At 57.9% G+C, this 13,142-nt stretch overlaps 1 protein-coding gene across 1 annotated transcript; it reads right to left on the bottom strand.

Moving 5' to 3' along the window:
• Positions 1–3,857: 3,857 nt before the first annotated feature.
• Positions 3,858–12,804, bottom strand: SKOR1 (SKI family transcriptional corepressor 1). The gene is made up of 9 exons (XM_059890770.1): positions 12,665–12,804; positions 10,246–12,445; positions 9,066–9,156; positions 8,083–8,190; positions 7,446–7,517; positions 6,042–6,116; positions 5,713–5,787; positions 5,135–5,200; positions 3,858–4,656 (listed from the first exon to the last, which is right to left on the bottom strand). The coding sequence occupies exons 1-9, from the start codon at positions 12,769–12,771 to the stop codon at positions 4,562–4,564; spliced, it is 2,889 nt and encodes a 962-aa protein (XP_059746753.1). The 5' UTR covers positions 12,772–12,804; the 3' UTR covers positions 3,858–4,561.
• Between the last annotated feature and the right edge of the window lie 338 nt (positions 12,805–13,142).

The following is a 13,142-nucleotide window of genomic DNA, read 5'->3' as shown; positions in this document are numbered from 1 at the left end:
ATCTGGTCCCATCACTTCATGGGAAATAGATGGGGAAACAGTGGAAACAGTGTCAGACTTTATTTTTCTGGGCTCCAAAATCACTGCAGATGGTGACTGCAGCCATGAAATTAAAAGATGCTTACTCCTTGGAAGGAAAGTTATGGTCAACCTAGATAGCATATTCAAAAGCAGAGACGTTACTTTGCCAACAAAAGTTCATCTAGTCAAGGCTATGGTTTTTCCTGTGGTCATGTATGGATGCGAGAGTTGGACTGTGAAGAAGGCTGAGCAATGAAGAATTGATGCTTTTGAACTGTGGTGTTGGAGAAGACTCCTGAGAGTCCCTTGGACTGCAAGGAGATCCAACCAGTCCATTCTGAAGGAGATCAGCCCTGGGATTTCTTTGGAAGGAATGATGCTAAAGCTGAAACTCCAATACTTTGGCCACCTCATGCGAAGAGTTGACTCATTGGAAAAGACTCTGATGCTGGGAGGGATTGGGGGCAGGAGGAGAAGGGGACGACAGAGGATGAGATGGTTGGATGGCATCACTGACTCGATGGACATGAGTCTGGGTGAACTCTGGGAGTTGGTGATGGACAGGGAGGCCTGGCGTGCTGTGATTCATGGGGTCGCAAAGAGTCAGACACGACTGAGCGACTGAACTGAACTGATGTTTCCCTTTGGGAGTGTAGAGTGGGAGAAAAGTCTGTTTAGAATTAATGCAAAGTGAGTGCAGGTCCAGTTCTGCTTTTTTTGGTGTTCTGAATTCAAGGATAGGAGTCACATTTTTTGCAAAGGATCAAGGCTCGAATTTAGATCAGGGTAGCTGGGAATGGGTGGACAGTTATGTGCCCAGTAACTTTGCAAAATTAGAGGGAGTGTGAAGGAGCACCCTCTTTGGGATGCAATTGCAAGAGGAAAAAGCTTTACTGTTCTAGGTTGACCATCCCTTACCTGACCCTTGCCCCCTCCCCCCAAACTAATCCTATTGGCAAAAGATCTTCTGAGCAGTAAGCCTGTTTAATTAGCTATGCAAATGAGCTTAACTGCTTCCCAGTAGCTGTGGTCCAGAAGCACCTAAGGTATCCTTCCTTCAGACATTTCCAGCACCCAGATGAACCACAAAGTTGACCCCATTCATCTGGACATCTGTTGAGTACCTGTGATGCATTGGGCCCTGTTGGAGATCACAAGTAAGGGGAAGATGTGGCTCTGATGGCCCGGGCACTTAACAGTTCTATGGGAAACACAAACACACAACAAGGATAACTCAGGGAGGTAAGCACCGCATTAGCTTCCTTAACCAAGTGCCACAGGAACACAGAGGTTACTCCCAGGAATCCAGAAATCTTAAGGGTGTGTTTTGCTGAGGGGTTACCCCAAATTTCAGAGGAAATGAAGGTGGGGGAGCTGCCTATTGGTTTCTCCCAGGAGAGTGAAAAACCAAGTCGCTTGATGCTGTCTCCACCTGCTCCTCCAGCTTCCCGCAGTTTATCACCCTGGATTTGCTGGGACAGACACTACCTGTCTGGAGGAGCATCCCTAGAGCCTTCCTCCGTCGAAAAAGGAGTGGGAGATCCAAGAGGCATGTTTGCCTGGTTCCTGACCCCCAAACCTCAGACTCTAAAGCCCGACCTTTTTGGGTACTGCCGGGGGCCGAGGTGAGGAACAAACAATACGAGAGCTCCCCATTTCCCAAGCCCTACTTTTTCTCCCTAAGTCATGGCTCCCTAGTCTGGGGCCTTCGGACGCTGGCTGTAATGCCTAAAATGTGTCGCAAGGTGGCAACGTTGTGGCGAGAAAAAGACATTAAAAATCGGGATTTTTTTTTTTTCAAAGCATATTTTCCCTATTAATGTTTCATTTAACTTAATTAGAATCTGGTAAACTAATTAAAGTAGCTACGAGCCCCGCAATCAGCAATAATTCGTATAATTATTGATAATTACATCCATACCAATCGCTTGGTTATTAACATTTGGGGGGAACAAACCACTTCTGAAGGGAATCGGAGCCCAGGAGGGTTTTTGCGAGCTCTTTCTAGGTCGCATCCGCCTACACCTCCAATCCACAGAGAATCCTGTCCAGATGCTGCGCCCTTTCAGGCTGGCCCCAACTGCCTGCGGCGCTTTCCCCCACTTGGGGAAATTCGAAAAGGAAAGGTGAAATATTTACCAGGTTCCTCTGTGTGGGGCACAGCCAAGGAGTAACTTCCTACGTAGGCCGTAAGTGTTGATCCCATTTTACAGAGAAGGAAAGTGCTGTTTCCTAAGAAGCTGTTCCGTCCAGAGGGAAAGGTGCGCGAACTCTCCCAACCTGCGCTCCTCGCCGGGTGCCAGCTCCGCTCACCCCTAGAGCGCGCTGGGGACTCACGTCTCGTCTCTTGGACCTCGGTTTCTGACCCGGTTGGTTCCACGCATAAAAACGTCCCCGCTCCCTGGAGAGTCCCTATGGGGACTCTCGCGTCTCGAGGTGAGCTCATCCCTCAGCAACACCTCACAATTTACCCAGCCATTCTCTCAGTCTCCTCTGGGTCTAGCCCTCGAATGTCCTGGGACGGGAGGGCTCGGAGCCCCAGGACTGGGTGCTCCAGGGTCTGGCTTCCTGCCAAGATCGCGCGGCGGATCTCCCCTCCAGGGCCCCTTCTCCGAGACCGTGAGCGTGCCCTTGCTCGCCAGCTCCGCCCCGGGCCCTTTGGACGACCAGCCAAAAAACTTCCCCAGCAACGCAGCCGAAGGCTCCCGGGTCCCAGCTGCTGGCTCGGTGGGAGCAAGGGACGCCCGCCTCCAGGGTCTCCACCCTTGGGGTCCAAGGCCGCCCAGGGACGCGCAGTGAGAGTCCTGCGGTGTCTGAAAGCAGGTCGTCGGGGCCCGCTAGGTCCCGGCCGCGCAGCGCGGCCCTGCGCTTGCTTCCTCGCAGAGCGCGTTCACGCGCCGCCAGGGGCGGAGGCCTAAATATTATTTTAGAAAGAATGAAGGGTAGGACAGGGCACCACTGCTAGTCAAGTAAGGAGCAGAAATTGGAAGTCAGGTCAGAATGACTCCCAGGACCGTGCACACTCTCCTCCCTCTTGAAAAAGCGCGCTGCCGTTTCCATCTTTTATCCGAGCCCAGGCAGCGAGTGCGCTGTGGAAACTGAGGCCGAAGGGAGGCCGGTGGCTAGGTAAGGCCTCGAAAACCGCGGCCGTCCCCCGGAACTCCAGCGGCCGGCGTATCTCACCTTCCTCCTTGGGCTCCTGGACGTCCGCAAACCCGCTGGGACTAAAATGGCCGGAACGTCCCAAACCGCCAGGACTCCATGCCTCCTGCTAGCGGCGAGGCAGGCGGACATCTGCACAGGCCTGCGAGGCCCAGGCCCATGCCACGTATTTCGCCCCCGCTCCGCTTGGAGCTCTAGGCCCGGGCGGACGGCGCCCGGGCCTCCTGGCAGTTCTAGTTGAACCCGGGGCTCCCGGCAGGGCGCGAATTCCATCTCTGAGCGCCCTGGAGGAGGCTTCTCCGGTGGAGCAGGCATGGACATGGGTAGGAGTAAATTCTCAGCCCCTGCTAGCGCTAGAGGGAAGATTCAGAGACCTCACAGGAGTTCTCATTCCTCGCCGAGGCCCAAAGGAGGGTCCTAAACGCGGCGCGGGGACAGCCTATGGCCTATGGGGCAAGCTGGGTGTGCCTGAATAACCAGTGGAGAGGTCGCGGTGCTCGCTGCTGCCCACCTGGTCAAACACGGGTCTCAGCTCGGGGGTCCCAGTACCCGCGCTGCGGTCCCCACGCCCCACCTGTTGCGCCTGTCTCCTCCCCGTTCCTCCCCTCGCCACACTCCCATCTCCACAGCCCCAGAAAGTGTCGGGTTTTTTTTTTTTTTTTCTTCCTTTTTTATTAAAAACAAAACAAAAATCAGGGATACAGGGTGATCTCCCCAATCAGGCTCAAGGTGGTCTCCATCTCGTGAGTCAGTTGTCGCCCTTTTTAAAGTGCTGTTACATCAAGAGGTTACAACAACAACAACAAAAATAGACAAAGCAAAAACCCAAGAGGGAATGCAAAATGGGACTGGAAGTAGGTCCAGGAGAAGGAAGCAAAATAACTTACAGCATAAATAAATTAAAAATGAACCCATTATTACTGAACCAAGAGACTCACAATACATTTATATCCATTGCACATAGCCACTTTGTCATTAGGAACGAGTTTCAGAAGTGGACTGGGAGGGGAGCGCGGGGCCAGCGAAATTGCTACATTGTATTCACAATTGGGGTTCAGAGGCTGTACAGGTAGGAGAAGCCCCCCTCTCCCTTTTCTTACCCCCTTTGGTCCGTTAAGACCATGAGACCCGATGCCCGGAGTTGAACCATGAGGCAAGGTGGTATTTACAATTGGAAACGGATACTGGGTCCTGGTCTCGGGCTCCCAGGAGGGAGCGGGCAAGGCCGAGGCGCCCGGGAGAAGGGCAGGCGGGCGGGAGGCTGTATTTACATCGGTCCGGTCCGAATGGCTTGTATCTCGCTCTCGGCCGCCGCGGCCGCGGGTATTTACAAGAGAGCAGCATGGCTTGAGGGCGCGTGGGCGCGGCTGGGCCGGCCCTAGGGCAACAGCGGGGGCTTGAAGGAGCAGTTGCCAGTGCAGTGCCGGGGCGTCAGCATCTTGCAGGAGAAATGGTGCAGGGCGTCGTGGGCTTCTGGAGAGACAGTCGATTGGGCCATGTTGGGCTCCTGGCCTGCCTCACCCACGCGATCCATGGGCTCCCTCGCTCGCCTGTCTACCCACGTCTAACCCACCCCCTTGAGATTCAGGAGTTCTCAAGCGAGAAGATCAAAAGGTGGGAAGGGGGTAGAGATCCCGGCCATTCAGAACCACTGCCCTAGTTCAATAGCCCCATTTTACAGAAGAGGAAACTGAGGCACAGGAAGAGGGAGATCGATCAGCTCAAAACCAGATTTGGACCTGGTGACAGATTTCCCAATGCCCAGAGCTCAAGGGGCTCCTTATCCCTGCCCACCGTTCTAGGATAATTTCTCCATTAAAATGAATTCTTCTCTCAGTTACTTATCTCTGCAGACCTGGCCTTCCCCCTCATCATCACTCATTCATTCATTCATTCATTCGCCCGCACAGCCAGTGCCTGGCACCTCTCCTTTGTTCCCCCGCTTCCGCACCTTTTAATTTCTGCTGGATGGCATAGCGTGCCTTCCGCTCCTGGTCAAGTTCGTTACAAAGAGTATCTGGAAGACATAGGAAGTAGCCGGTGAGGAAATGAGACCACCCAACGGCCCGTTGGGGTCACAGCCCGGGCCTCACCCTCTTCTCAGCGCTCAGCCCCTGGCAGAAACAAGTCCCGGCGACCGAGGGAGGGGGCGTCAAAACTCCAAACTGCAGCTTGGCTGAGGGAGGAAATGGCCTGGGATGGCGCTTAAAGGCAGACGGATCTAACCAAAATTAAAGCAAACTTAGGCATTACTTCCCAGGTAATTTTACGCCTCGATTTTTAATTTAGAAACCATGGAAATTGCCGCGATAAGAAGTTCAATCACTCCATGTAATGATGCCTGCAAGCCGTTTGCTGGGCTCGCTTGCCATTCTGAGGCTAATCAGAGTATACAAAGGATATTAAATAAAAAAAATAATTGTTAAATTACCTTCAATTTAAATCCAAATGACTGAGCCAACATTGCGGCTCCTGCCAGACGAGAGGCAGTTACGGCCCGTGCACGCGCTCACCTGACTCCCGTCTTACCTCTGACAATTTGCAGCTGTTGCACCATTTCTTCTCGATAAGCCAATTCCCTCTTCATTTGATCCTGAAAATTATCTGTGCAAATTGATTAAGTGAGAGCTGTTACGCACAACCCCCTCCCTCGGCCCCCTTTCCCCACTCCCCAGCCCCACCCCACCCCCTCTGTCTTTGGCCTAGCGGGAAACCCGGCTAGGAAAAGAAGGGTTCGTTGGTTCTGACTGCATGAGAAGCAGCAGCAGCTGCCTGCACTGGGTCCCCGGTCCAGGCCAGGCAGGGCATGTGGGAAGAAGGCTCTGGCGATCAGGTGGGGTGGGTCTGAATGAGGGTACCTTTGAGACTCTGAAATTCTCGCTCCAGCTTCTTGCGAAGCTCCATTTGCTCCAGGAGCAGTTTTTGCAATTCGTCTGTGAAGGGGCGAGAGTGGGATGTAAAGGAGGAGGGTGGTGGGACTCAGGTAGCCTCTAAGGCACCCAGGTCCCACTCTGGCCAGTAGCCATGAGATAGGAGTAGTGGAGGGTGAGACCAACTGGTAGGCCCTCAGCGCTCAGTGTTTCCACGTGCATCCAAAGGATTTGGGAAGAAAATGGGGTTAGGGGTTTAAGTTGTCCAGGAGAATCAAATTCAGAATAGCAGAATGCTTGTTGGACTTCTAGGTCCTGGGCCCAGGTACTAACCAGCATGGTATCTGCTTTAAATTGTTCTTAACTCTGTAAGTTTAGAGGTAGGCCTAGGAAGACTCAGTTCATCCCTTCAATTGACAAACCTAACCTCTCCCTTCAATGATACAGACCAGGAAGAATCCGGTCAAAGCCTTGGACCTCCACCCTAACAAAATACATATATTCATAACAGTTTATTTATAACTTTAAGAGGTCCCAGGACCCCAAATCCAGGCTAAGAACACTCATATAAAGCAGAAGGATTTTGAAGGCAAACTACATCACCCGTAAAATCTGTAACTGGGAACAGTGGAAGACCACAAATGCTTCACCCCCCCAACACACATCAGTTTCCAAGCCCAACCCTGGGCTGGGGTGGGGTAAGGGGGCAATTGGGTGTGGAAAGCCCCACATGTGCTCTCCAAGTTGCTTTAGAGGGGTGGCAGGGAGCTGCCTCTGGAGCTATTGCTGTCTGGTCCTCTCCTCGAAGGTGCTCAGAGAACGCGAAACATGAGAGACAGAGGAGCAAAGTGGGGTTAGAAGTTCCTTTCTCTGCTTCAAGCCACACTCAGCCCCTGCAGTTGAGCAGGGACCCCATTCCACAGACAAGGTCCATCCTCACCCCATTTACGGTGAGGTGGAGTCCGTTATGCATTGATTTCAGGAAAAGAAAATAACCTCTGAGACACTCCTGAAGTAAATGCCTCCTCAAAATCTTGCTATTCAGATGAGGTTGAGAGACCTAGATTGTCCTTTCTCATTGTCCACATGCGTCAGGTTCTAAGGATCATTACTCATTTTTCTTTCTCACTGGACTATTCAGACAGGCCTGGCCTTGGGAACTCTGGGGGTGGCTGGTTCCCTCCCCCTACTCCCTTCACCCTTCCACCCTCCCACCCCCCACCTCTGTGCCCGGGTAATGTGTCCAGGGGATTATCCTTTCCGGTCAGTGAAGACTGGTTCCTCAAGAGCCTTGTCTTCTCACACTCACTCCTGCAGCAATAACACCCCTCAACAAGAAGGGATGATTTTCCCCAAGCACAGTGTACACCCGTTTCATAGATTTAACCTCACCTCTGGCCAGGTTCTCGATATCCTTCTCCACTAGTTGAGTTCCTGTGACATCTAGGGTGAGCCCATCTTCGCCTGGGATACAAGGGCAGGTAAGAGGGGTTTTGTTCTGGGAGAGGCCTTGAGAGGGGAGGGGTGAGCTTCCTGGTAACTGAGCTAAGTTGAGTACCTATTTCAGACCCTCTGCCTTTAGAGGAGACAGTTGCAGGCATCCAATTCTTCCCACCTTCCAAACCATTATTTTAGGTCACTCAGAGAGTGGACACCCGCCCCCCCGCCCCCAGGAGAGTGGAACCAGGGATAATAGGCTATCTTACGGCAGGAAATGTTCTTTGACTTGTTTTATGTGGGTGATGGTGCTCCTCATATCCTTCTAGTAAGTCTCCTTCCCTTACCCGGGAGAGCCCCAAACCCAGCAAGGAGGTAAGCAGTTCAGGAAACCTGGCCTGACCCTTGCCCATTGTGTTTAAATGTCTATTTGCTCTCCTCTCTGCCAGCCGCGAGAGGAGAGCAAATGTTTATCCGGCAGCCCCTGAGGCTTGATAGAAAGCCTCCCTCGAAAACTGGAGTCGGTGGAAACCTGGGCGACCTGGGGTCCAGCTCCCGGGTTGGGGAGGAGAACGAGGGTCCTAGGGCTCACCTCGGTCTGTATTTGCCGGACTTGTCTGGGAGATACTCCTTTGGTCTGGATAGCATTTCCTCGTTTCCAAATCGTCGGCGGTCGAGTGATTGTCTTCCTTATCTGGCTCTTAAAGGCAATAAACCGAGTTTCAAGGAGAGGCAAAGAAACCGTGACCCGGATACGGCCAGAGCTGCCGCGGTCGGGGCGCCGGAGCCCTAATTAAAAGCGTCGTGGCCGCCGCTGGTTCCCGGCTGTGCGCCTGGGCTCGCACCCTCAGGCTTTGGGCCGGGCACCACCTCCCCCGCGCGCGATCTGCTCATCTCCGGCTCCACGCCCCCTCCCCAGCCCCTTGGAAAAGAGCAAAACGAGCAGCCGAGCCCACCAGGGACAAGCGACCTACATCGCGCGCAGATACTGGGGCACCGCGAGCGCGCGTGGCCGCCGGGTCTACCTGCTCCGAGAACGCGGCCCAGGAGGCGACCCGCGGGGTGGCGACAACGGGGGAGACATCGTACCGGGCTCAGGCTGCCCGGATTTCCGAGGCCCTCAGTTCATTCTCTGAGAGTCAATGGGTCCCGCGGGCACCTCCGCGTTGGGCTGCGGCTACCGCGCACTTCAGGGGTCCCTATGCGCGTGGCCAAGCGCCCCCACCCTGAGCCCGGACCTCTCGACCCAAACACTTGCTGAATAAATGAGAGAATTTGAAAGACGTGCCAGGCGTGGTTTTTAAAAGGTTTAACCCAGTGTTTGAGGTGTAGGTGAGCGGTATCTTTGCGATGGAGAGGGCGGTTTGTTGTTAAGTAACCAAAAGATGCAAGTTGTTGGGAGTCCTCGCTTAGCTTCCTTTTTCTTTCAGTGTTTTGCTTTCCCTCTCCCTCTTTTTCTCTGCTTGTCTTTCCTCCTCTAGTCTTCCCTCGCAGGCCTCCTCTGGCCCCGGCCCTCTGCCCGCGGTCCCCCCCACCCCCATTCCATTGGCCAGCGACCTCGGCAGGGGGCGTTACCGTGGGCCTCTGGGGCGCAGAGGTAGGACGCCGCGGGCCCCAGAGCCGCCGCCGCGCTCTTCACGTGCTCGTCCCTCTCGGGCGCGTACACCTGCGGCGGCCGAGAAATGACAGGCGGTTAGGGGGGCGCTTGACGGCGGCTTGGAGCTGCCCAGCCCTCCGCCGCAGCCAAGAGAAAACCTGAAGGGGTGGCGGAGGTCTGCTTGCCCGCGGGACCCCAGCGCCCCGAGAGGCCGTGACGCACGCGGCGCAGCCTGGAGCCCTCGGAGGTCGCATCGCCGTTTGTAGTTTCCCGGTAATTGCGAGCGCCCTTGAGAAAATTACCCGAGACACAAAGCGGTTCCCAAGCCAAGGGCCGCTCAAAGCCCACCCCCACCCTCCTCGCCGCCTCTTTTTCAGCATCTTCTCTCCCGCCCGCGCCCAGTCCCCGACATAAATGACACCTTTCGCATCCGGCTAGTAATTCGTGTTTTAATGGACCGAATGGAACTGTACAGGTGTGCCCACCCACTGTCAAATGGCGAACGATTCAGGCTTAGCTGCATACCCCCCACCTGAACCCGCGGCCGCGGCCACCTGAGAGCCCCTCTCCCGCCCCGCACACCGTCTCGACAGCTTCCTGCCAACGAACCCTGAGGTTCCCGGGGCAGGAATTCTGCGACTCGGAAAACTGCGAGTTGGGGTGTTGAAAGATTCCGAGGACCCCGTACTGCAGCTTGAGGGAGAGGCCTCCCTCTTTTCGGCTTACTGGCCCGTCTTCCCTGGGGCTCTGATCCCCATCCCGGAGGGCGTGCTACCCGCCCGGCCTCGTGAGCTCTTTTCTCTGGCTTTTGGTCTTTTTCATCCAGACCTTTTGATTTCTATCTCTGTATGACTACAAATCTCGGCCTGTCTCCTCCCTACTCCCGTCAACAAAAACACAGCACACATAGTTTTCAGGCCTGCTCCTCCCACCCCCACCGCCACCCCGATCTTCCGAAACCCTCAGTCAGGGGTCCCAGCGAGTCCAGCTCCACAGAGCTCCGAAGCTGGGTCTACCGAGAGCAGCCAGGGCCTACTGCTTGAACGCCCGCTCAGAAAAAAATTCCCGTCCCCCACCCGGCCAGGGCCTGCCCCACAACCCAGAGCTGCCGAGGGGTAAACAAGGAGGCGCCACCAGCGGGGCGGGCTTGGGGCTCACCTTGGCGGGCGCGGGGCCCCCCAGCGGTCCGCAAGCCTCTCGCAGCTCATAGCCGCCGCTTGGCGAGCTCTTCTCCGGTCTCCGCACCATGTCGTCGGCCGCCAGGTCCCCAAATGCGGCTCGACTGGCTGGGGGTAGCCCCGGGCGGCGCCGGGGACGAGGGCTGCCGCCTTCTGGAGAGTCTGTGGGACCGTCGGCGCCGGACGAGGTGATAGACGGGGGTCCTGCGGTCTGGTCTCCATTCGGGCTGCCTCCTGTGCTGGGCGCACCGGGCTCGGCCTCATCCGGGGCGCCCTCTTCGTCGGGGAAGCGGTTGGACTCCACGTCCACCTCAGGCTCGTCTGCAGTGTCCACGTCGGGGGAGGCGGAGTGGTAGCTGGAGCTGCCCTCGCTTAGAAAGTCCGGGCTCACGTAGCCGCCGCCGGTCCCTGCGCCCGGCCCCGGCCCACGGGCTGGCCCACCGCCGTAAGCTTCGCGGGCGCTACCGTAGAGCTTGGCGATGCTTTCGGCGTCCTTGACTACAGGCCTGAAGGCCGACACGTAGGAGCCTTTGCGAGCGGGCGGCGGGGGCGGCGGGGCCAGCGGGGCCAGCGGGGGCGGCAGCGCCTCGTCCGCGCCGTCCTCGTCCAGTGGCCCGCGGGACAGCGCGCTGGGGCAGCGCTCCTCTGCGACCAGGCCTCCCTCCTTGGTCGGCTCGGTACCGTCCAGGGGCTCGGGGCCGCCACCTCCCGCAGCAGCCGCGGCCGCCGCTGCTGCCGCCGCTACGGCCGCCGCCACAGCTTTCGCTTGGCTCTGCGCGGCCGGATAGGGCGGCACCGGGAGGCTGCCTGCCGCCGGCCAGAACATGGGAAACGTCGGGTACACAGTGGCTGCGGCGGCGGCCGCAGCTACGGCCGCCGCGTCCTTGGCTGCGCCGGAGGGCTGGTGACCCCAGAACATGGCGCCGCCGCCCGGGCCTGTCCCCGCCCCGGGGGGCAAATGGCCGGTTCCTGGGCCTCCCGCTCCTGCCCCAGTGCCCGCGCCCCCGCCACTCCCGGGGCCTGGTCCGCCCTTGGGTTCGCCTGCGCCTAACACAGGGTCATCCTTTTTGGGGCAGAGACCAAAGGCCGTGGGGAAGCCATAGGGATGAGGGAAAAGCGGTGGGGGCAGTTTCTGCAAGAGGCCAAAGCCCTTGCTGGGCACTGGGATCACAGGGTAGCTGCGGACCCCGGCGCCGCCACCAGGCCCTCCAGGGCCCGCGGGGCCGCCAGCTCCCGCCGCCAGACCAAGTCCCCGCTGCGCGTGAGGAGGCGGCGGCCCGGGAGGCCCGGCGGCCTCTTCTTCGCCACAGCGCAGGCTTTTGTGCGGCGGCGGACCTGGGGCCATGTCTGCGCCGCACCCCGGGCCGCCCCCACCGCCGCCAGCACCACCCTTCCCCTGTCCACCCGACCCTCCGTTAGCGCCGCCGCCGCCGCCTCCTTGCAGCGAGAAGGTCCGCTTGCGGGTGCCACCATTGAACATGGCCTTGACGTCCTCCCAAGCGTGGCTCAGTTCGTCTGTGGCCGACTTGTCACTGAGTTTGAGGTGTCGGCGCCACGAGTTAAAGTTGGCTGCGTCGGGCTGCGTGTACTTGGCGTCGGGTGTGCGGTGCGAGTGGAAGATGAACTTGTTAGGCGAGAAGTACATGCTGCAGTAACCGCACTTGATGCACTTGGCACGCGAGCTGTTGTAACGCGCGGGGATGAAGCTGCCACGCGAACCCCAGGCACACTCGTGCACCACATCGAAGGCGAAGTTCTCGGGCAGCTTGGGTGGCTTGTGCTCGCCGAGGAACGACTTGCATAGGCGTTCGGCCTCACGCTTGGTGATCATGCCGCAGCGGCGCGAAGAGATGGGCATGGCCCCTGCCCGACGCAGAATTTCCAGCTGCACCGGTGTGCACTGCACGCACGTGATGCCCAGGGCCACGCGGCGGTTGTGTATCTCATTGTAGCTGTAGTTCTTGAGGAGGGTGTTGGAGATTTGCGCCAGGCATAGGCGCTCCTGGCCGTCGATGACCAGGGACACGATAGGCACCCCGTACAACGACGTCTCGCCCACCTGGTTGGGTTTGAGAGCGCTGGAACCCGAGTAGGGCTGCAGCTCCTGCTTGGAGTTGGGAGAAGAGTTTCCCTCGCGCCCCGGCCCCAGCTGAGTGGTGAGAGCCTCCATGCCGCCGCTCCTGCGAAACAGAGAAAGCAGAGAGCCGGTGAGCCATTTTCAGCGCCAACGCCGCTCGGGCCCGCCCAGCAGGGCGCGCAGAGTCGGGCGCGCGGGGAAACTTGGCAATGGGGAGTCCTAGCTCATTCGCCCCCTGGACGGGCCTTTTGTTATTCAGACGCGTGCTGGCGCTGAAACAAAAGCCCCCGGGGTTTGGAGGAGGAGTAGGGGTAATTGAGACCTCAGGAATGCCTGGGTAGCTAGGAACCCGATCCCGTTTTCGGGCTGGGGAGGAAGTGGGGCCCAGAGACGGCGAGTGACTTGCCCAAGGCCACACAGCAAAGCCATTGCAAAACCCAGGCTTCCTGGTGCCCAGATGCGTAAGACTTCGGCCACCCTCGCAGCCTGCCCTATCCGCCCGGGTCCCGAAGCTCGGACTTCGGGGACAGGCCGCCCCTCTGCTCAGTCGCGCATGCACGCGGGCGGGGGCAGCGCTGGGAGGAATGGGGGGGAGGGGAGGGGCGGTCACTGCCCGTCTCCAGACAGCAGGGGGCGGGGCGGGGGGGGGGTGGTAAGGAGAAGGAGGAGGGTCTAGAGGCCGTGAGGGAGGCGGAGAGAGACAGAGACGGCCGCTGTTCGTGGTGCTGAACCCGACTCTCTCCAAAGCTCGCCGTGAGCGCCCAGCCCTGGAGCTGCCCTCACTGCACCCAGCTCCGTGC

Source organism: Bos taurus, chromosome 10, assembly GCF_002263795.3.
Source record: "Bos taurus isolate L1 Dominette 01449 registration number 42190680 breed Hereford chromosome 10, ARS-UCD2.0, whole genome shotgun sequence".
Classification (NCBI taxonomy): Eukaryota; Metazoa; Chordata; class Mammalia; order Artiodactyla; family Bovidae; genus Bos; species Bos taurus.
Note: the sequence above shows the minus strand (reverse complement) of the source record. Positions and strands in the feature narration are given on the sequence as shown.

Excerpts from the sequence above, each read along its gene's own strand:
- SKOR1 (XM_059890770.1), bottom strand. The coding sequence starts at position 12,771 with ATGGCTTTGCTGTGTGGCCTTGGGCAAGTCACTCGCCGTCTCTGGGCC. Across the intron at positions 12,446-12,664 it reads GCTACCCAGGCATTCCTGAG|GAGCGGCGGCATGGAGGCTC; the intron begins GTCTCAATTACC and ends TCTGTTTCGCAG. Across the intron at positions 7,518-8,082 it reads TCCGGCAAATACAGACCGAG|GCGAAGATGGGCTCACCCTA; the intron begins GTGAGCCCTAGG and ends CTTGTATCCCAG.